Raw genomic sequence first — 21,898 nt, 5'->3', positions numbered from 1 at the left:
GATGGGATGGGATGGGATGGGATGGATGGGATGGGATGGGATGGGATGGGATGGGATGGAATGGGATGGGATGGAATGGGATGGGATGGATGGATGGGATGGGATGGGATGGATGGATGGGATGAGATGGGATGGGATGGGTTGGGATGGGATGGGATGGGATGGGATGGGATGGGATGGGATGGGTTGGGATGGGATGGGTGGGGATGGGATGGGATGGGGATGGGATGGGGATGGGATGGGATGGGATGGGGAGGGAAGGTGGCACAGCTGGAGAGGCTCCAGAGCTCTGGGGGATGCTGAGAGGAGGGCTGGGAATGCACTCACGTGGGAACGGGATTGCCTTTGGCTTCACATTCGATGAAGATGTTATCCCTGGGATCCACGATGTAATCCTTGATGGATTGCTTGGTGATTGTGGGGGGCTGGGGCACTGCAAGGGAAGGGAATCCTGTGAGGAACGGGGGGAGATCCTTCTGTGCCATCCTGCAGCAACTCCTGCTGGGATCTCAGCTCCTTCCCCCAGCTGGGTGTGCGATTTGGGGTTTGAATCCTGAGGAAATTCCCATGAATTCCCTGAATTCATCAGCTCCCGGAGCATCGCAGTGTCCAGACTCTCTTTAAGTACCAAAAAAAACCAATTCCCTCTCCGTATCTTGGTGTCATTAGGGAATGTCCCAGTTCCATCCTCCTGCTCCTGCAGGGTGAATCCAGTGGGAATTCATCCTGGATCTGCAGCTCCGAAGGGGCTGGGCCAGGGATCCCGAGACATTCCTGGTGCAAGGAAGAGACTCCAACCCCCCAAGATGGCCCCAAAGGAGCTCAGACCTGGAATTTAGGAGAATGGGGATGGGAAAAGGGACACAGGAACCCCGTGGCTGGAACAGGACCTGGTATTTAGGGATGCAGGGATGGGAAAGGGAACACAGGAGCCCCGTGGCTGGAACAGGACCCAGCCCTGATCTCCAAACTGCAGATCCCAGCCCCTGGGATGAAGATCTGAGGCTGTTTCCTCAACCCCCGAGATCCAGGGATGCTCCCAACGCATCAGGACGTGGGGCTGAGCCTGGCACAGGTGCCAGAAGGGGAATCCTGCCTTTCTCCAAACCCAGTTCCCTGCAGGAACAACTTTTCCATGGCAAACACAGCCCAGACCGTACTCCAGGGACAGCACAGACAGCCAGGAGCTCTTCCCGAGCTGCTCCAGCCTTTCCAGGCCCTTCCCAACCTGGATGTGTGAGAGAAGTGGCTCGAAAGGGGCTCAAAAATGTCCCCCACGTGCCACCAGTGCCACCACCAGACCCTGCTCAGGGACCCCTCATGCAGATTCGGGGACAAGGACACGGCCACTCGGAGGGCAGGGAGCACTTACATTCACTCTGGATATTTGCTGTTATTCCCAAAGGCAAAGCGTAGAGGAGAAAAGACAGGAGGTTAATTCAGGAGCAATCCCATTCCCAGCACGGCCATAAAACAAATCCAGGGAGTTTTTGCCAGGCCTTGCAAATCCTACACAAAAACCCTTTTCCTTCCAAATGTGGAGGAGAAAACCCAACAGCGGAGAGGAAAACCCAACGGTGGAGAGGAAAACTCAGCCATGGAACAGAAAATCGACCTGGGCTGTTCCCACCTTCATCCCACCTCCTCCCCATTCCAGTGGGGAATTTTTGGAGAGGAACTGGGGAGGATAAATCCCAAACTCACAATGCAGGGGGACCTCGATGGCACTGACGAGGTGCTGGAGGCAGAGGGCGAAGGCGATTCCGGCGCAGGTGACCTGGGCTCTCCTCGGGATCATCTTGGAGCTTCCCTGGGTGGCCTCAGGACCTTGGGATGTACCTTGGGGTGACCTTGGAATGTCCCCTGTGGTGGCACAGCCAGAGGGATCCTCAGCTGGAAAAAAATAACAAAACCAAACCCCAAAGTCACATTACTGAGCCAATCCTGGCGTATTCCCTTCGGAAACTTTGGGAACGTGGCGTTTCCGCCCCAAAAATGTTTGTGTGGGGTGGGAATCGGGCCAGGAATGGTGTCCAGACTTTGGGGAACACGGAACAGCTCTCCTGAGCCTCGGATTGTCCCACTGGAAGGATTTATGGGGTTGTTTGGGCTCTGATCCTGGAGAGAGTGCCCAGGGACCAAGGGAAAATTCCAGGAGCAGTGGGATACAAATGGAGCCCGTGGGATCGAATAAAAAGGCGGATTTGCCATTTAAAACATTAATAATAATTTTTTTTTATGCGTAAGAAATACTGAGGAATATCCAATCCCTCAGGGCACTGGGATGAGCTCAGGGGTCTGGAGTCCCTCATGTCCCAAAAAACCTGGCATTGATCCAGCAGAATTCTAGGACTGGAATCTTTCCCAACCGGTCTCCAAATAATCCCATTCCCAGCCAGGATCCAGCTGTTTCCCTGCCAGATGTGCCGCACTCCCAGCAGACCCATACAACTTCCCGGGATCCCATTTTCCATCCGGACGCCTTTTATCCCTCTGGTAACAAACGCAAATCCCAAAACGGCAAAAAGGAGGATCCTTCATCCCGATTTTTACCCCCTGGGTGTGAGGCAGTGGGGGTTTATAAAGGGTCCAAATAGGAGCCGTTTGGGTCTGAAAAGTGAGGAATTTGTTGTTTTCCTTGGATTTGGGGGTGAGGAATGGCTGAGAGGGAAGGAAGAATTTCCTGGCACAGATTCCTGGGGGATATTTGGAAATACAGGAATATAAAAGGGCTGAGCTCAAACTCTAACGGCAAATCAGGGAATCCTGGAATGGTTTGGGTTGGGAAGTGAATTTAAAGCTCATCCCAAGGGACATTTCCCAATATCCCAGGTTGCTCCAGCCTGGCCTTGGACACTTCCAGGGATCCAGGGGCAGCCACAGCTTCTCCCTACAAATCCCTGTAGGGCCAATCCCCACTGCAATGGGAATGCAAAAATCCAGGAATATCAGGAAGAAATTAAATGCCAGGCAACTTTTGAGCTCTAAAAGTGACACAGAATCCCCAGACTGAACCCATGGGTGGAATCCTGCGGGAACGATCCAGGATGATCCATAGGATTGCACTGAGCGGCGCTGACCGGGAGCAAGGAAAAGCACACAGGGAATTCATCCCCTGGAAAATACCAGGCTCCTCCAGGCTCCTCCAGGGCCCCTTTGTCCAGAGCAGATGTGGGCAGCGGGAACAATCCCTGGGAACAATTCCTGCGCGTGTAGGTGGGTCCTGGAGAACACAGCCCCTCTTTGTCCTGGCTGCTCCCGCTGGGAACAGGGAATTCTCCCGGCACAGCGGCGGGAGCTGCACAGTGAGGGAGGGATTGGGTTTAATCATCTCGTTAGGACCAGCAGGATGCTCCCAGCAGCAGTTGGACTTTCATCCCAACTTATCCTGATTTATCCTGATTTACAGCTGCAGGAGGAGCAGTAAAACTTCGGGAATTGCTGTTCCCAGGGAACATTCCGGCAGCTCCCTTTTATTGCTCAATTAAAGCTGATGGAGGAGCACCGAGCGACTTTGCTGCCAGGAGAAAATCCTGTTGGGTTGGGATAACGGGAATCAGGGATTTTAAAAGCACCCATGGATGTGATTCCCACTGTTTGGAGCCAGGCTGGGAGAGCTGGGAATGTTCAGCTGGAGAAGGGAAGGATCCAGGGAGAGCTCAGAGCCTAAAGGGGTTCCAGGAGAGCTGGAGAGGGATTTGGGATAAGGGATGGAGGGACAGGACACAGGAAATGGCTTCACCCTGGAAAAGTGGAGATTTAGATGGGATATTGGGAAGGAATTTCTCCCTGGGAGGGCGGGGAGGGGCTGGGATGGAATTCCTGGAGAATCCATGGCTGCCCCATCCCTGGAAGCATCCAAGGCTGGGTTGGAGCAGCCTGGGATAGTGGAAGGTGTGGGAGGTGGAATGGGATGGGCTTTAAGCTCCCTTCATCCCAAACCATCCCGGAATTCCACGGAATGTTGCATCCCTACAACACCCGTAAGAAACCATTCCAAGTAAATGTTGGGACTTATGGCCCGAAAATCCATGGAAAGAAGGAAGGGAACAATCAGAAAGGCAGGACAGGATCATCCGGCATTCCAAATGGAATTCCAAATTCCAAAGGGGTGGACCTGCCTTTTTCCTGGGAGCGGGGGGAGCATTCCCAGCTTTCCTCCGCCCGGAGGAGAGAGCAGCACTTTGTTCCCATTCCCATTTCCGACCTCAGCTCCAGCCTTCACAATTGTTCTGGGAAACATTTCCCAGAAACCCCGGCAAATCCATCGGCATTCCATCCTCTCCTCCTTAAAAAACAACCATTCCCAGCAATGAACACTTCCCTGCGGATCCAGGAAACAGGGAAAGCCAGGGGTTTATGGGAAACGCATCCCGGGGTGAAATATTGAGGCTCCAGCCTCTATCCCTGCTGTAATCCCAAAGGATATCCCGGACCTCCTGGAAAAAAGGACATCTTTCCAAGCAACAGAGGTTCCACCACCGTTCCCAACCCTCTGGAAAAACTCCATTTTTTTGGGATAATCGCCTGTCTCTTCCTGCCGCTGCATTCCCAGCATTTCCTTAAGGAAAACCTCTTTAAGGAACACATTCAGGGCTGTTTCTCCCAGCCCCTGATTCCTTGTCCCGCTCCTCCATGGAATTTTTGCCACGTTCCACGTTTTCCTTTCATTCCCCGGATCTCTCCCGCCTGGCACGTGGGTGAGGCTCAATCCCAAGCATTTTTAAAGGAACGGAACAAACAAAAAAAGCATTGAGGGAGAGCTCCGGGATTTCACCGGGAATGGGGATGGCTTCCCAAAATCACCCACCAGGATCCCTCCTGTGGGAAGTGGGAATGAATCCATGAATCCCCTGAACTCTGGAGCGGGCAGGGAGGAGATTTGGGATTTAGAGTTCAATCTCCCGGATTGGGAGCAGCTGTCCCTGGGATCCTATCCCAGAAATAGCTGGGAATAGCAGGAATGGGATCATTGCTGGAAGAGCTGAGGCTGCGTTTTCAGGGTGGGAGGGGTTCTAATTCCAGGATTAAATCATTCCCACTTGGAGCGGGGCGGGAGAGCGGGAGCAGCTCCAGGGCTCCTCATCCGTCACAGCCCCACTAAAATGGGAATGGATTTATCCTCCTGTCCTTCCGGGAATGGGAGGAAATGCTGGAATTCCATTAAGGACAGGAACTCCACGGAAGTGTCATTCCAAGGTCAAGTGGGAGAAGCGGCAGGAATGGGAAATAAATGGGATCGCTCGGCTCCAGCAGAAAATACAATTTAACCTTCCCGATCCAGGAAAAAAAAGGAAAAGGAAAGCACAGAATTTTCCCTGGAAAGCCCCAACGTGGCTGGAAGCAGCCGGAGAATCCCAATATCCCTGTGGCAGCTGGGAATTGTCCCCGCGGCACTGATCCTGCGGGATGTGTGGGACACCAGGACATCCAATCCCGCTAATCAGCTTCCCACCCTCCCACTGCTTCCCAGGGATTTTCCTTCCCCCAGCAGAAAACAAATCCCAATTTTTTGGAATTATCTGGTTGAAAACAAAGGGAGTACAGAGGATTCCTGCACCTCGGGAATGGCTGGCTTTTTAGGGAATGAGTTACGTTGAAAACTTCTTGTTTTTCCTTGGAATTTCAAAGGGAAAAGCATTCACGGCCCTCCTGATATTGGAATTTTGATTGGAAAAAACACACCGTGGCTTAATTAGGATGAGATTCATTTGGGAGGAACAAGGAAAGGAAGTGGGGTGAAAAATAGGGATTGAAAAGGGAAAAATCCAGGTAGGAATGGGAAAAGTTTGGTGCCACCCCTCCCTGTGTCCCCTCACGTGACACTGCGGGACACTGGGGCTGCTCCAGCACCACTTTTCCAGGAATCCCAACAGAAAATCCCAAAAAACTGTGGGGCGGTGACTCAGAGACACTCTGGGTGCCTTTTCCCATTCCCAATGGAGCAGCGAATCCCATCCCAGCAAATCCCATCCCAACCCCGCCGGCAGCTCAGGACAGCTGGAGGTGACACTGGGCCGTTGTGTCACCTCCTCTCCGGGGCCACCCATCCCACGCTGTTCCCAGCAAACCCACGGAGCCGGTGGCAACGGGGACGCGGGCAGTGCCTGTCCCCAGAGTGTCCCTGGGCCACCCCTCCTGGTGGCATCTGGCCCTGGGATCAGCCAAGGGTTAATCAGGTGGAAAAACAGCCCTGGGATGGATCCTGAGCCTCTGGAAAAGCTTCCCGGCTCCCACCTCCGCTCCTGCTGCCGGGAACAACCCAGGGAGGAGATCCCGGAGCTGGGCCTGGAGCAGCCGGAGCCTCTCCAAGGATGGGAACGTTTGGAGAGTCACGGATCTGCACCAAACATCTCCTTTCACCGGATATTCCGCAGTCATGGAATGGGCCTTGGGATGGCTTTCCATAAAGAGCCGACCAAGTCACGGAATTCCAGGTTTTAGGCAGTTTTCCAAAGGAAAACCCCTCCCTGCTCATTCTTGGCTCATCCCAAATCCAGCTGGGAATGGCTTTGCTGGAGACATCAATTCCTCCAAGTGTAATGAAAGCTGGGAGACTTTGATCCATGGAATTTATCCGTTATCCAGTTAAAATCAAACCAATCCCACAGTGTCCCCACCACGCATCCAATATCCTAAAGGAGAATTCCAGAAGATTCAGACTGGGGGGTCCTCAAATCCCATCCAGCTCCACCCCTGCCATGGGCAGGGACATTTTCCACCATCCCAGGCTACTCCAAGCCTCGTCCAACCTGGCCTTGGACATTTCCAGGGAAGTTTATTCCCAAAAAACCCAGCTGGTGACCCAAAGTTGATGCTCCACGTGTGTCCCATCATTCCTGGCAGGGTTTGGTAATCCCATTCCTGCTTCCTTCCCCAGGAATTGTGACAGCCCTCGAGGACAGATGGAGCTTTTCCACAGGAATGGGGTGAAATCCCAAATTTATTCATTCCCCGGAGCTGGGAATGAGGAGGGCAACACCATTCCCTGCTATTTCCCACCATCCCCTGTTTTTTCTCGCCATTCCCTGTTTTTTCTCACCCATCCCTGGCATTTCTCCCAACTTTTCCCGTCACTCTCCACAGAATCGTCACCCTTTGTCACTCCATCATCAAATCCCGGTGTCACCACCTCTCCATCTGCCTCCGGAGCTGCCTCCAAAACGGGAATAAATTAATTGGGAGAAGCTTTTGGCTCTGGGATAATGAAGTTGGCACAAACCCAGCTCAGGAGGCAGCCCAGGGATGCCGTGGTTAAACAAAAATTCCATAAAAATAAAAGGGATTTAGGGGAATTAAAAGGCCAGGTTGGAATTCAGGGTTTCCTTGGAAAAGGTCAAAGGCTGGGGGGATGGATTGAGCCAGGGATGAATGAAACGAGGATTTTTATTCCCTGAGCTGCTGAAGCTTCCCAAAATCCCTGGAAAAGGTGAAATCCGTGTCCTACAAATCCTTGAAAACACAAATCTCCCCTTGCTGACAGCACTGGAAGCGGGAGGGAAAATCCACAGGAAAATTGTGGAGTTTAAAGCCATGGAAAAAAACCAAAGGAAAGGGAAATTTCAATATTTAATAGCTCCCAACTCATCTCCGATCCGCCAAAGATTCCTGCTGGGAATATTCAATGGAAAAAGTGTGAAAATCTATTAAAACCCCGGAGCTGAGGGAAACAAGGAGCAGGAATCGGGAATGAGGCCTGGATCAGCAAATTCCTTGAATTCTGCAGGTCAGAATTGGAGCTGGAATCCAACTTTAGTCAAATACTGAGGTTTTCCATGAAAAATTCAGGGAGAGGAGGAAGGATCCCACGTCTGGCACAACCTGTCCACCTCGGGCACGACCTGTCCAAAAAAACCATTCCAAGTTTTTCCCTGGCTTTCCCAGGATAATGTGGGAACGCAGAGCGTGTCCCGCCCTGGCTGAGGTGATGTGGAAAATTGGGAATCTCCCTCCCATGGCTTAGGGAAGGATTTCTCTCCTTTTTTCCAAGCTCAAGCCGGAACGAGCGCTCTGAGCATTTTTTTGGTGGAAAAACCAGAATTTCCCTGCGGGAGGGATGAATCCCACAGGATCCAGGCACAAAACCCCTTTAGGATGTCAGGGAATCCCGCAAAAAGCTCGGAGCTGGATGATCCGGAGCATTCCTGCAGGATGCCAGACCCCTATTTGGGATTTTCCGGCTTTCCCAATCCTTTCCCTGCTGCTCTCCCGCATCCCTCGGGATCGCATCCCTCACTGGTGGCCATGGCAACACCAATCCATGCAGGAAAGGGGAGGAATCTGCTCCCCAGCTGGAAAATTATTCCTGAGGAATGAGGGAGAGCTCGGAGCCGACCCTCTGGAAGCTGCTCCTGCCCGGAGCAGGTGGGAAAAGGCCCTTCCTGGCTGTTCCCATTGGGAAAATTCTCCTGATTTATTATTAAATAGGGAAAAAATCCCTTTTGTTGTTGTTGTTGGGTTCAATTAGGAGGAAAATCTTCCTGGAGGGATCCTTGGTGATCCCAGCCCTGCTCCCAGCCCCTTTCCCGCTTTTCCAGAGCCTCTGGAGTCCGAGCATCTGAGCGGGAGGAGAGTTTGGGAAAGCAGAGCAGGCAAAGCCTGGCTTTAAATAGTCACGGAATTGCCCCGTTCCTGGGAGGAGGACGGCGCTAATTCCCAGCTCCCGAGGGAATTCTGCTCCATCCGCTCCAGCTCCGAATTCCAGAAGCTGCGGGGAGCTCCAAACCTCCTGCCTGTGCTTCCCACTGCTCCATCCCTGGCTGCTCTGGAATGACCCCATCCCACACCAGTGTGGATCCAACAATTCCCATCAGCTCCAGCTCTGAATTCCCGGAGGATTTTCCACATCTCTGGAATGACTCCCTGAGCCCCCCACATCCCAAAAAATCCCCATTTCCCTCTCCCCATCCTCCCCACAGACCCAGCGCCGGCTCATCCCAGCCCCTCCATCCCGGAGAAGGGCTGAGCCTCCACAACCCTGATCAATAATTCCAACTTTCTCCCTTTTCCTGCCTTTTCCCGCGGGAACAATGGAGCTGTGGCACCGGACACTGCCCACTCTGTGCCCTCCCCGTGCCCGAGTGCCAGCCCGGGCCTGTCCCCGTGTCCCCGCTGCCAGCAGGGAGGGGGTGACAGCGTTTTGTTCCCAGATGCAGCTTCCTTTTGTTCCCCATCCTGCGGGAAGCAGAGCAGAGACATCCCCGACACTGAGAATTCCCAGTCAGGAATTTCTGAGTATCCCACCCATATTCCAGCTTGGAATTGTTGGTTTTCCCCCTCTCTCCCAGCTCGGTTTTACAGCAGGAAAAGCGCAGAGGAATAACGGGGGATCACAGGGAATCTTTGTTGGGATAATTGTTGGAAGGCGCTGACTGGAACAGAGGCGGCCGGGATTTCCCTGGAGGGCGGTGCGGGAACTTCGGGAGAGACTTCCCAGGGAATAAAAGCGGGAATTTCTCGGCAAAGGGCAGTGGGAGATTAGGACTAATCAGGCAGGCCCAGGAGCGATAAACCCGATTTGAAAACAAAGCTCCGCTTTGTAGCTTTAAATGAGGAATGGCCCGAACCCATCCGTGGTTTCATTAGCATCTCATTAATATGCAATTCCCATTTTCCCGATTAAACGTTGGGAGTAGGGAAGGCTGGGAGGAGGAGGAGGTGCCCCAGTGCCGGGTCCGAGCCCTGGGGACCCCTTTTGGTGCAAGAATTCCCATTTTCCTGCTTTCCAAGGTGCCCTCCAAGAATTCACCTTTTTCCTGGCTTGGATTTATCCAAATTCTGATATTTGGGAGCGAACACAGCAGCATTCCCTGTTTTCCAGCTCCCGTATCCCAGTATGGAATTAACGCCGCGCCAAGGGGAATGTTCCTATCTCCACCACCAAAATTCCCACTTTTGTGGGAACTTGGAGCTTCCAGGAGCCACTCCCGAGGTTTTGGCGCTTCCCTGAATCCCATCCCAGTTCCCTCCAATTCCAGCACCCCCTCAAATCCTCCTTCCCCCACCACAAACCCTGCTCAGTTCCACTTTGCTCCTGATTAACCCTCGGGAACCGCCGGGATAATTCCAGCCCAGCTGATCCCGGATTTTCTGGGATTGGGCGATGCCCAGCGGGCACGGCAGAGAGATTTCCAACCACTGGAAAATTGGAATGGGGCTGGGAGGGAGAAGGATGGGACAGTGAGAGGAGAAAAGCTCGGGATTTGAAACCATCAAAGCCCATCCCTGCTGATGGATTCATTCCTTCTCCCGGTTTTCCCTGGATCTGCTGGAATTAAAATGCGCTCCAGCCTCTTGGAGAGGGAACATTAAAGAGAGACAAGATCTGAGCGAGGCCGAGCAGGTTTTAATTTACTCAGGATGCCTAAAGCAGTTCCTGGGATGTTCCATCAGGATATCAAAGGAAAAATGGGATGTTGGAGTGGATCTGCTCCTGCCCTGGCGCCATTCCATGATTTCCAAGGGAGAGGAGGAGGAGGAGGAGGGAACAGCAGCATTCCCAAGGGTGGCCACGAAGGCACCTCCCAGACCCCCGCAGGTCACTTTGTCCCAGTGCTGGACTGGTTCTTTACAGGGATTTTGGGATTTCCCAGTGCCCAGAGCCAGGAAGTCCTGCCCGGAGAGGCCTCAGCTTCCCGATTTCCCCAGGAGCAGAGTGGGATTGGCTCTGGCTTGCAGGGCTGGAGCCGTGGTGGCCCTGGGGCATCTCCTGGTGGTGTCCACAGGACCTTCCCTGAGCCTGGAGGGTGGAGATGATCCCAGGAATTTCTCCTGGGGGAAATAAAGGGAAGAATGAGGGGGAACAAAGGAGAAAAGTGAGGGGGAATAAAGGGAAGAATCAAGGGGAATACAAGGAAAAATGAGTGGGAATAAAGGGAAGAACAAGGGGGAACAAAGGGGAAAAGTGGGGGGGCATAAAGGGAAGAATCAAGGGGAATAAAGGGAAGAAGGAGAGGGAATAATGGAAAGAGTGAGGGGGAATAAGATTCCTTTAATCTTCCTGATGAACACTCGAGGCTGAGTGTTGGAGTTAATTGGAAATCCCAATTAACACTTCGGTGCACCCTGAACTTCCTGCTCCTCTGCTTCCAGCCTTCCCAGCTGTTCCCGCATTCCCATTTCATCTTTCCCTGCTTAAAAACCACATCCCACACCCCTTCCCCAGCTCCCAGTGGGGCCAGGCAGGACCCTTTGGATCCTTTTCCCCCAAAAAGGCCCCGAGATGAGGTTTCAGGATGAGATTCCAAGGATGTGGCTGGAGCAGCCGGATGATTCCCACACCGCTGGATCAGAGGGCTCAGCTCCATCCCAGAGCCCCATTCCCCCTGTTCCCTCTCCTCCAATGGAGCACGGGGCTAAAATTATCCCTGAGCAGCCCAAATCCCAAATCCCAGGTTTTTTATGGCCTCTGGAGCCCAATCCCGAGCACAGCTCTGGCTGTGGCACAGATCGGGAGCAGAAATGGCAGGAGGGTGGCACGGATCACTCCGAGGTGGCAAAATTTGGGATTGGCACATCCCGGACTGGCACATCCCAGACTGGCACATCCACCTGCACAGGGCCAGGGCCGGGGGATCTCCTGGGAACAGCCCCTCCAGAGCCTCTCCCAGCTCAGGTTTAGTGGGAAGGGGATCCCAAAGTCTCCCAAAACCCCTCTGTGGCTTCTCCCAGCTCAGATTTAGTGGGAAAAGAATCCCAAAATCTCCCCAAGTCCCTCCACAGCCTCTCCCAGCTCAGGTTTGCAGGGAGGTGGATCCCAAAGCCTCCCACAGCCCCACGCTGCCCATCCCATTCCAGAGATAATTGTGCCATCTGCCCTCCCGCATCCCAGCAGCTGTTCGGGATCAATCCCAGCCATTCCAACCCCCTTTCCACCGGACAATGGGCAGGAACTGCTTTTCCCTTGGGAAAGAGGGTTTATTTTGCTTCCTGGGGTATTTCATCCCTGGAATATCCATGTGCATCCCGGTTTTTCACCTTGCTTTGGTTTGGAAGAGGAATTCTGAGAACCATCCTGGATGGGAATTCCTGAGACGTGTCCATTCCCACCTCCATCCCAAATCTGGGATTCGGGTCAAAATCCTGCCAGGAACATTTCGAAAACCGCAAATTCCCCCCAGCTCAGCCGTGCTCCTCCCAGGAATCATTCCCACCTCCATCCCAAGCCCAGGCCTGACCACAAAGGCTGGAAAAGGGAGACAAAGGAGCTGGAATCGCTGGAATCAAACCTTCGGGAGCAGCCTGCTGTCCTGGGCCGGGGCCAGCTCAGCCTCGCAGCTGTCACTGGGGTCAGCGCATTCAGACGAGGTCACCGAAAAATCCCCAGGCCTGATCCCAGCTGCTGGAATGGCCGGGAATAAATCCCTGTGGGGCACTGGCAGCTGGATCCCGGAGCTGTCGGTAGGGAATGACAGCCTGGGATGTGCAAAATCAGAGTTTGAAGGACTTTTGGGAAAACCTGTCCTTAAAAATGTGCAGTTCTAGTGTTGGATGTAAAAAAATACGTGGATGGATTCACCCAAATTCCAGCTTTTCTGGGAATAAAGGGAGGAGCGCAAAGTTTCGACAGGAAGTTTGGGTTTAGGATATTTGATATTAGAATTCCAATTTTCTGGATTTAGGGGAAGAAGGAAATGAGATTATCAATTCATTGAGTGGATTTGAGGGGGAATCACGGAATCATGGAATGGTTTGGGTTGGGAAGGAGATTAAAGATCCCCCAGTGCCCCCATAGGGGCACCTTCCCCTATCCCAGGTGGCTCCAAGCCCCATCCAACCTGGCCTGGGACACTTCCAGGGAAGGGGCAGCCATGGATTCTCTGGGAATTCCATCCCAACCCCTCCCCACACTCACAGGGAAGAATTCTTCTCAATATCCCGCCCAAATCTCCCCTTTTTCAACCTGAACCCATCCCCTTGTCCTGCCATCCCAATTCCTGCTGCAGATTCCCTTTTCCTTCCTTGTAACCCCTTCAGATCCCAAGGTCTCCACACAAATCAAATCCCGAGGTCTCCACACAGATCAGATCCCAATATCCCCACACGGATCAGATCCCGATATCCCCACACGGATCAGATCCTGATATCCCCACACGGATCAGATCCTGATATCCCCACACAAATCAGATCCCGATATCCCCACATGGATCAGATCCCAATATCCCCACACGGATCAGATCCCAATATCCCCACACAAATCCGATCCCGATATCCCCACACAAATCAGATCCCGATATCCCCACATGGATCAGATCCCAATATCCCCACACAAACCAAACCAAACCAAATCCTGAGGTCTCCACATGGATCAGATCCCAATACCCTCACACAAATCAGACCCCGATATGCCCACACAAATCAGATCCCGATATCCCCACACAAATCAGATCCTGATATCCCCACACAAACCAAACCAAATCCTGAGGTCTCCACATGGATCAGATCCCAATACCCCCACACGGATCAGATCCCAATATCCCCACACGGATCAGATCCCGATATCCCCACACAAACCAAACCAAATCCTGAGGTCTCAGATCAGATCCCAATACCCCCACACAAATCAGATCCCGATATGCCCACACAGATCAGATCCCGATATCCCCCCACAACATTCCCTTCTCCAGGCTGAACATTCCCAACATCCCCAGCCTGTCAGAAGTGTCACCAGAGGAGGTCCCTGAGTGTCCGGGCACGTGCGGGTGGCACAAAGCCCCGTCCTGTCCCTCCCCTCCTCCCGCTCCCAGCTGGGATCGCCTCAACCCCATCCCAAGGAGATCCCAACAAGGAGCTTTTGTGGTCGGGTCTGCCGGGAATGCCGAAGCCAGATTTCAGGAATGTGACAGCACCGAGGCGACAGCAGGGACGGGAGCTTCTCCGGGGCCCCGCACTCCATCGGCGCCCGGCTGGGCTCACAGAGGGGCCTTTATCCCGCACGGAGCAGAATCGGGAGCGATCCCAACCCTCACAAACGGGGCTGTGTCCTTAAACCCGGAGTGGCTGGCGGTGCCACCATCCTGGATAGCCGAGGGAAGGGAATGAAGGGGCTTCGGGAAGAGGGGAGAAATATGGAAAAGATGGAGCAGAAGTCATCCAACAGCGTGAAAAGTAGGGGAAATGAGGTTGGAAAGGAATTCCCTCCGGGGCAGGAAGAAATCCAGACCCCCTGACAAGAATTGTAAGGGAATCCAACCCCTGGATGGATCCTGCTGGGTTTAAAATCCAAGGGGATGTTTTGGGAAGGGCAAACGAAATCCAAGGGAAGAGCCTGTGGGATTGGGAAGAGCCTGTGGGACACGAGAGGGGCTGGCCCCGAGTGCCGGCGATGAGGAGCAGGGATGTCGGCACGGGAAGCTCCTCGGGAACCACAGAAAACTTCCAGGAGTGGGAAGTCAGAGCTGATCTTCACCCAGAAGAAAAAGGGAATGGTGGATTCTTTCCCTGCCTCCAGGCTTGGGGAATATCCAATAAAAACTGCTGGGAATATCCAATAAAAAATACTGGGAATATCCAATAAAGGCTGCTCCTACAGGGATGGGCAGAGGAGCTTTGTCCAGAGGAAAAATCCCCGAAGCCGCATGAAGAGGGAGCAGATTTTGTTCCCTGCTCCCGAAAACCCTGGAAGCAGCTGGATCCCCAAACAATTCCAGCTGGAATTACCTCAGGAGGTCACCACCATGGGGAGCGGGATCCGCCCTAAGCTCAGCTCAGCTGAGCCGCGTTTTACCCAAGTGGGATTTAAAATCCCATCCCAAATTGTGGAGACCACCCAGCATCCAAGCTCCAGCTTAAAAACCTCTCTGGAGATGGAAAAGGGGCAATTCCCACATTCCCTGCATCCTGCTGTTCCAATGTATCCCAGTTTTCCCTGTTTATCCTGGATTCGAGGGGGAATAGGAAGGTGGGAACTCAGGAAATAATGCGGAGTTCCCAAATCCCAGGAGGGCCTTCAGCACCCTGGAGAGCGGCCGGATCCAAGAGGATCCTTTTCCCACGCACGGACATTCCCGTGCTCGGCATTCCCAGGTTTTCCAGAGAATTTGTGGCTGCCCCACATCCCTGGAAGTGTCCCAGGCCAGCTTGGAGCAACCTGGGATAGCGGAAGGTGTCCCTGCCCGTGGAATGGGATGAGTTTGAATTTTCCAACCCAAATTATTCCATGATCCTGCAGTTCTTTTAACTTGGGGATCCTTGGGATAACCAGGAAAAGGGAACAATTCAGAGGGAAAAAGGGAATTTCGGTGCATTTTCCATGGATCCAAGGAGAACCTTCCCACTCTCCCAGCTCCTGCTGGAACTGCCAGCCCGGCCTATCCGCGCCAGGAGATTTCAGGAGGAATTCGGGATGCAGGCTGACAGAGCCGCGGGATCAGATTCCGCCTGGCCCTGGGAAAATGAGCAAAGTTCCGCTGCCAAGGAGGCGGAAAGCGGCGGAAAACCTGCCAGGAATTCCAATGAACCTCCGGCTTCACCTTGCGCCAACCCCAGGGGTTGTGCTCCCGTTTTCCCACTCCCTGGGAGGATCCAGGTTTGCTTCCAAAGGTGGGAAAGGCACATCCAAGAATCCAGGACAGGGATTTATCTGCTCTTCCCGAGCCCGGATTGTGCAAAGCTCCCTCTTCCCTTTGGATGCTCCTCTGGAAAACTGGGAATGCACCAACTCCCTGCTTAGGTTCAGAGGCAGACGAATGCAGGAAAGAATTCCCAAATTCTCCTTTTGAGGGAATATCTCCATGATTCCCTCTTCCCTGTGTCCTTGGGATGCTCCCTCCCAGCAGCATCCCTGAGGATAACAGGGCTGGATCCCAAAAGAATGGGATGAGACCCAAAGGAACCTGAGGAGGAGCATCCTCGGAAATTCCTGCCCACCCCAACTCATCCCTGCTTGTTCCGTGGATAATCCTGCTCCTCCGATCTCATTAAGTGGGAATGGTGATCCCGATAAGCCGAGGGATAAATCCTCCTCTTTTTTAATCCGTAATAACCCAGCCCGGTTTCTTTCAGCTCGGGATTAAAGGAAAAAGGAAAAGGGAGGGTGGAGGGAAGGATTATGGAACATTTAAACTTCCAGCAAGTTCATTCCGAGCCGGAATCCCTGGAATTCCACAATAATTATCCTGGATAGCCTGGAAAGGATGGAAGAGCCTTCGGGAAGAGGGAGGGAAAATGGAAAAGATGGAGCAGAAGTCATCCAACAGCATGGAAAAATGAGGAAAATGAGGTTGGAAAGGAATTCCCTCCGGGGCAGGAAGAAATCCAGACCTCCCTGACAAGAATTGTAAGGGAATCCAACCCCTGGATGGATCCTGCCGGGTGTTAGGAATATTTTGGGAAGGGCAAACGAAAGCTGAGGAATAAAAGGAAGTGCCGGAGTTTTTTTCCTTGGGATTTTTTAGGAGTCTCCTTGCAGGTTTTGCTGTTCAAATTAAATCGGATTTTCTCTGTGTTACTCAGTGGGTTTAAATCTTCCCAACTCCACTGCTTTTATTCCACCTAAAAAAGTGTGGGAAACAGGGAATTCCACAGCTCCCAGAAACCAAAGAAATGAAGGAATTCGGCCTGAGCTTCCAGGTTTTTCTGCCTGTAAGTGAAGTTCTGATGAGATCTGGGAGGTTGGTGCTGCCCTGACGAGTAAATTACAACTCCATGGAAAATCCACTCCCACATGGAAAACAAATCCAGAAATTCCTGCCGAGCACTCCCAGATAAAATCAGAGCCTCAGGAGCGTCCTGGGAATGTGGCTGCTCTATTTTCCCAGATTTCTCAAATAAATCTCGAACTTTTCCTTTGGGGACTCCTCCTTCGCTGATGGATGGAGCCAAAAAATTCCGAAGCTCCAGATGGAACCAACAAATTCCAAAGCTTCGAGTTCCCTTTCCAAGCTCTGCCTGCCCAGATGATCTCCACTGGTGTTTATCCAGGGAATAATTTCTTGGAACACCCCAGAACTTCCACATTCCTGCTAATTGCCGTGTTTCTGGATAAAACTAGTGTTTATCCAGGGAATATTTCCTTGGAGCATCCCAGAACTTCCCCGTTTTTCCTCAGTGGGGCTGAGCAGGTGACAGGGACACAGGGAGGATCCGATCCTGGCCACGGCCCTGATCCCTTTGGATAATTCCTTGGCCCAAGGTCACCCCGCCGGGGCTGGAGCATTGGGATTAAGAATGGCTCCAGTGGGAAGTGAAACTTCTTTAAATCCATTTATTCCCCCTTTTCCCAAGAAAGGAAGCACCAACAAAGATCCCTTTTCCTCCTGCCCGTGTCCGTCCCCTCCTTCCTGATTGTGGGAATCTCCAAGACTTTCCTGGGATGGCATTCCCAGCTTCCTGTTCCCATTCCCAGGCGGATCCAGGCTCACTGTTCACAGCTGATCCCAACCCCTTCCCTGCTCATCCCTGAGGGTGCAACCCCTCTACACCCAGGAGTATCCCGTGAGTATCCTACTCAGAGTATCCCAACCACCTCCCAGGAGCAAAGATAGGGAAAAAATCCTCATTTTTTCCCCGTTATTATTCAATATTTTTGCCCATTTTTGACCACCCTTTATGGTGCAGATTTTCCAGCAGATTTTGGGGGATTTTATCCCTGAAAACCCCGGAAAAAAACGAGAGGAAAACAAATCCTTATCAATCAATTTGGAAAACTCAGGATATTCCCCATTTAATCATCAGCTGGGAGAAGGGATGATTGGATTGGGCCGGGTTTAAATCAAATCCCTCGGGATGAAGATGGGGATGAGGATGGGGATGAGGATGAGGAGGGAGCTTTGTTAAGCCCAGAATTAACACAAAGCCAGGCCTAGGTCCCAACTCCTGTAAACCAAGTTGCTTTTCCAACCGAACAACTTCTCCCTGTCAGCCGAGCGGTTTTCCATGCATTATTTATGTTGGATTCACGTTACAACCACACACACACACACAAAAAAATGGGAAAAGTGGCAAAGGCCCAGCCCGGAGCTGGGAAATGACAAATTTAAAAATAGAAATCGACCAGAAAATGCTAAATTTGAGGAATTCTCTTTTTCAGGAGAGAAAGCAAAGTTTTCTTGGAACAAAATTTCTTGGAACAAAGCAGCCCCTCGGTGTCTGCCAAAGACGGGGGAGGTTTTCCAGGAGCACGGGCGGAAAGAAAGGAGTCAGCATCCCTGGAAAAGTCACAGGATTCCTGCTTTTGTCCTCGGCAGCTGCCAGGAGCACCCCGGAAACACCACAGCGCCACAGGATCCATCTTAAAGCAGCCGGGCCTCTGCTGGGCATGCCAGAATTCCAGCTTTTCCCGCAATTCCCACATCCCCCCGGCCCTCGGCACTGCCCCTCTGCCGGGACCCAGCCGAGAGCACCCCGGGATGACTTTCAGGAGTGCTCCAGAGACATCCCAAGGACCTGACCTTGAGGAAAGAACCCACAGGCAGCATTCCAAAGGGAAAAGCAGAAACCACCCGAGCAATACGCACCGGCCATTCCCAGTTTTAGCAGGGATGGGATTTTCTGGCCGAAACCTCCGTTTTTCCCACCCAAAACCCCTCTTGGTGCCATTCCCAGAGGCCTCCCCGGGATGGAACGCGCGGCTTCCCTGCTCCCTGTCCTCCAAGGAGCACCTGAGGCCATGGAAAAGGGAGGACCCCGCTCCATCCCCGCTCCATCCCAACAATCCCTCTCTCCCAGGCCCCAGCGCTCCCACCTCCGCCACGGCCTCCTCATCCCATTCCCGAGCTTTTCCCGGCGATGGGAGCAGCGGGAGCTCCCGTGGAGCCGGGACTCCCAATGATTCAGCACTTTCCCCCCTTTCCCGGAGGGAATCGATCCCCGGGAGCGCTGCGGGAGGATGCGGATCCCGCACCCGGCACTCACCGCTCGCCGCCGGGGCCCGGCGCTTCCCGGCGCCGCATCCCAACCCAGGTGCGTTTTCCCGGTGGATTTTTCCGGCCCAGGATGTTCTTCCGGAGGGACAATCCACCCCCGAAGGCGACAGGGAAGGAGCGAGGAGCTGGGGGAGCAATCGCTGCTCCCCGCGAGCTTTCGGGCCCCCAAAGTTGCGCTGTCACCCCAAGGTCCCCGCCCGGGCTGCGCTCCCCGTGCCCCCGCACCGCCACCGCGGGATTTTGTCACACGCAGGGACACGAAGCCGTGACGTAACAGCCAAAATCCCATCACATGCCCCAGCTCCCCCCTCCCGGGGTCCGGCCAGCAAAACCCGGCCGATTTTGGGGGTCACCGAGCAGCTTTGGGACCCCAAACCCGCGCTGAGGATGCGCGGCCCCCACCCCGTGCTCAGCCCCGAGCATCCCCCGGGAGCTTCTCGCATCCCGGTGCTTCCCGATCCCGGTTTCTCCTTACCCGGTGGGAGCTGGGGTGGCCGCAGCCGGGGCTCGGGGCGGGCTCGGTGCGGGCTCGGTGCGCCGCACTGCGCGCTCCCGGGCGCGGCCGCGCCGCACTGCGCGCTCCCGAGCGGGCGGAGAGAGAGCGCGTCCCGGCAGCAGCAGCGGCAGCAGGAGGAGGAGGAGGAAGAGGCAGGGAAGGGAGGGAGGGAGGAAGGCACGGGCTGGAGGGGAGGGGGATGAGCAGGGGGAGGAGCTCATTAGCGGCGCCCTTAATGAGCAGCCGCAGACGCGCAGCACGGGGCTGAGCCCTCCCAATCCTACAGGCGCAATCCAGGGACAGAAACGGGAATTTTGGGGAAGGGGAGGATGAGTTTGGGACACCCCGAGGGTGAGGAGGGTCCCCCGGGGGGCTCTGTGTCCCCGCAAGGGCGAGGAGCTGACCCCTCCCAAAGCCCCGCGCACAATCCAGGGACAGAACCGGGAATTTTGGGGAAGGGGAGGACGAGTTTGGGACACCCCGAGAGTGCGGAGGACCCCCGGGGGGCCAAACCATCCTCAAGGATCAGCAACGAAGGACAAAAAAAACCCCTGGAGTTAAATTCGGGGACATTTTTCCATTTTTTTCGAAGGGTGAGGAGCATCCCGCGGTGCTGCTGGAGGGGAGAGCGAGTGGCACAGCTCGGCTCGGGGTGCGCCATCAGCTGCTGGCACTGCTGGCACTGCTGGCACTGCTGGCACTGCTGGCTCTGTCCCCCTGAGTGACCAGCACCGGTGACCACCCGAGCCCGGCCATCTCCGCGGCCGCTCGGGGATCAGAGCTCGCGGTTTAATTAAAGCTCCCCCACTCCCGGGGAGATTTGTGGCCTCCCCTTCCCATGATTTTTATTCAATTCCCGATTTTCTGCTGAGGCTGCAGAGCTGGAATTGATGGATGTGGGGCTCGGGCAGCGCCGGGGTGAGCCTGGGTTTCGTCTCGCTCCTGAATTGGATATAAAAATATGAAATATTTGATTTTATAGATAGAAAAATATGTAAATGAAATAGGTCGAACGATGCCAGAGCAAATCCTGGAATGATTCATGGAATCAGGGAGTGGTTTGGGCTGGAAAGGAGCTTGAACTCGTCCCATCCCATGGGCAGGAATGCAATCCACGATCCCAGGCTGTTCCAGCCGGGCCTGGGACACTTCCAGGGATGAGGCAGCCACGGTTTCTCTGGGAATTCCATCCCAGCCCCTCCCCACCCTCACAAGGAAGGATTCTTCCCAGTATCCAACTGGAATTCCCCCTTTTTCACTCTGAACCCGTTCCCCCTTTTCCTGTCACTCCAGGCCCTTTTCCAAAGTCCTTTTCCATCTTTCTTCTTGGTTCCTTAAGCTCCTGGAAGTCACATTGGATCATCCCAAAGCTCCCTTATCCAGGCTGAACAATCCCAATTTCCCAGCCTTTCCTCACTCCAGAGCTGCTCCATCCCTCGGATCGTCCTGGAGCCTCCTCTGGATTTGCTCCAGCGGCTCCAGGTCCTTCCTGAGCTGGGAATTCCAGGGCTGGAGCAGCTCCGCAGGAGGGTCTCACCTGAGGGGGCAGAATCCCCCCCTCCCCTGCTCCATTCATCCCCTGGTTTAGCCCAAAAAATCCATTCCCAGGTGTTGCCATCCCATGGAAACGAGGAAAGAATTCCCGGGTCAGAAATTCCACGTGGATCCCCGGCTTTGCTGGATCGCCAGAGGGAAAAAACTTCCTGGGGGGGATGTGGGGAAGGAGCTGGAAATCCCGGTTTCCCTATGGAATAACAGATACCGGGAGCAGCTGCTGGGAAAGGAGGGAGATAAATCGACCAGGAATATTCTGGGATAGAGCAGAATTCCAGCCCTCCATCCCCAGCTGCTGGGAGCTGGGGAAAAAAAGGGGGAAAGCCATGGGGAAAACCGGGAATAAACCAAACCATCCTCAAGGATCAGCAACAAAGGACGAACAAAAATCCCGGAGTTCAATTCGGGGACGTTTTTCCACGGATGTCACCAAAGTCAGGGATCTTCTCCCTGACGCTGCAGCTTTGGGAACATCAGATTTCACCGGGCTTTGCCTTTTCCGCCCGGATCCTGTTGGATTTGGGGCAGGAGAAGGGAATTTCCGGAGCTGCCTCTCCAGCGGTGCTGACTGCTCCTCCAAGATGCTGATCCCGGAGAATTCCAGAGGGATCCAAGGGCACGCTGCACTTCTGGAGCTGCTCAGCGCCTTGAAAAATTCCCTTTCCCCCTTTTTTTCCCCTTTTTCCTGCAAGGTTTTCCGCTTCTTTTCCATTGATGGCCACGAACAGTGGGAAGAAACTGAAATATCCCTTTTTTGGGGAAGTTTCCATGGAAAATCCCATCTGGAAGAGGCCCCTGCCCTCCTGCCCCTCACAAAATCTGATTTACACCACTCAGGGCTCATCTCTTCGAGCCAAAATGTCCTTATTTTTCCATGGAGATGCCTCTGGAAGAGGTTCTGGAAGAGGTGGAGAGCAGGAAGAAAAGCTTGGAATCTGCTCATGGAGGAAAGAAAACCGGGATGTGTCTCCTGGTCCTGCGGGAA

General features: G+C 53.7%; 1 protein-coding gene across 13 annotated transcripts in view; it reads right to left on the bottom strand.

Moving 5' to 3' along the window:
- NFASC (neurofascin) overlaps positions 1 to 19,466 on the bottom strand; it is a 54,041-nt gene extending 34,575 nt beyond the window's left edge. For 3 of the 13 annotated variants that reach the window (XM_042013334.1, XM_042013333.1, XM_042013343.1), the window contains exons 1-4: positions 19,339 to 19,466; positions 1,705 to 1,893; positions 1,373 to 1,390; positions 328 to 433 (exon numbers count right to left, since the gene is read on the bottom strand). In XM_042013334.1, coding sequence (XP_041869268.1) covers positions 328 to 433; positions 1,373 to 1,390; positions 1,705 to 1,798 — 218 coding nt within the window. In that variant the 5' untranslated portion in view covers positions 1,799 to 1,893; positions 19,339 to 19,466. Of the gene's footprint in view, positions 1 to 327; positions 434 to 1,372; positions 1,391 to 1,704; positions 1,894 to 18,852; positions 19,292 to 19,338 lie in introns of those variants that run through there. The other 10 variants (XM_042013331.1, XM_042013337.1, XM_042013341.1 and 7 more) reach the window with 7 other exon arrangements.
- Positions 19,467 to 21,898: the final 2,432 nt, after the last annotated feature.

Source organism: Corvus kubaryi, unplaced genomic scaffold (genome assembly GCF_017639235.1).
Source record: "Corvus kubaryi isolate FWS band 111438036 unplaced genomic scaffold, C.kubaryi_AGA036_p1.0 split1-37355, whole genome shotgun sequence".
NCBI classification, from domain to species: domain Eukaryota; kingdom Metazoa; phylum Chordata; class Aves; order Passeriformes; family Corvidae; genus Corvus; species Corvus kubaryi.
The sequence above is the reverse complement of the archived record's forward strand: the minus strand, read 5'-3'. Positions and strand labels throughout refer to the sequence as shown.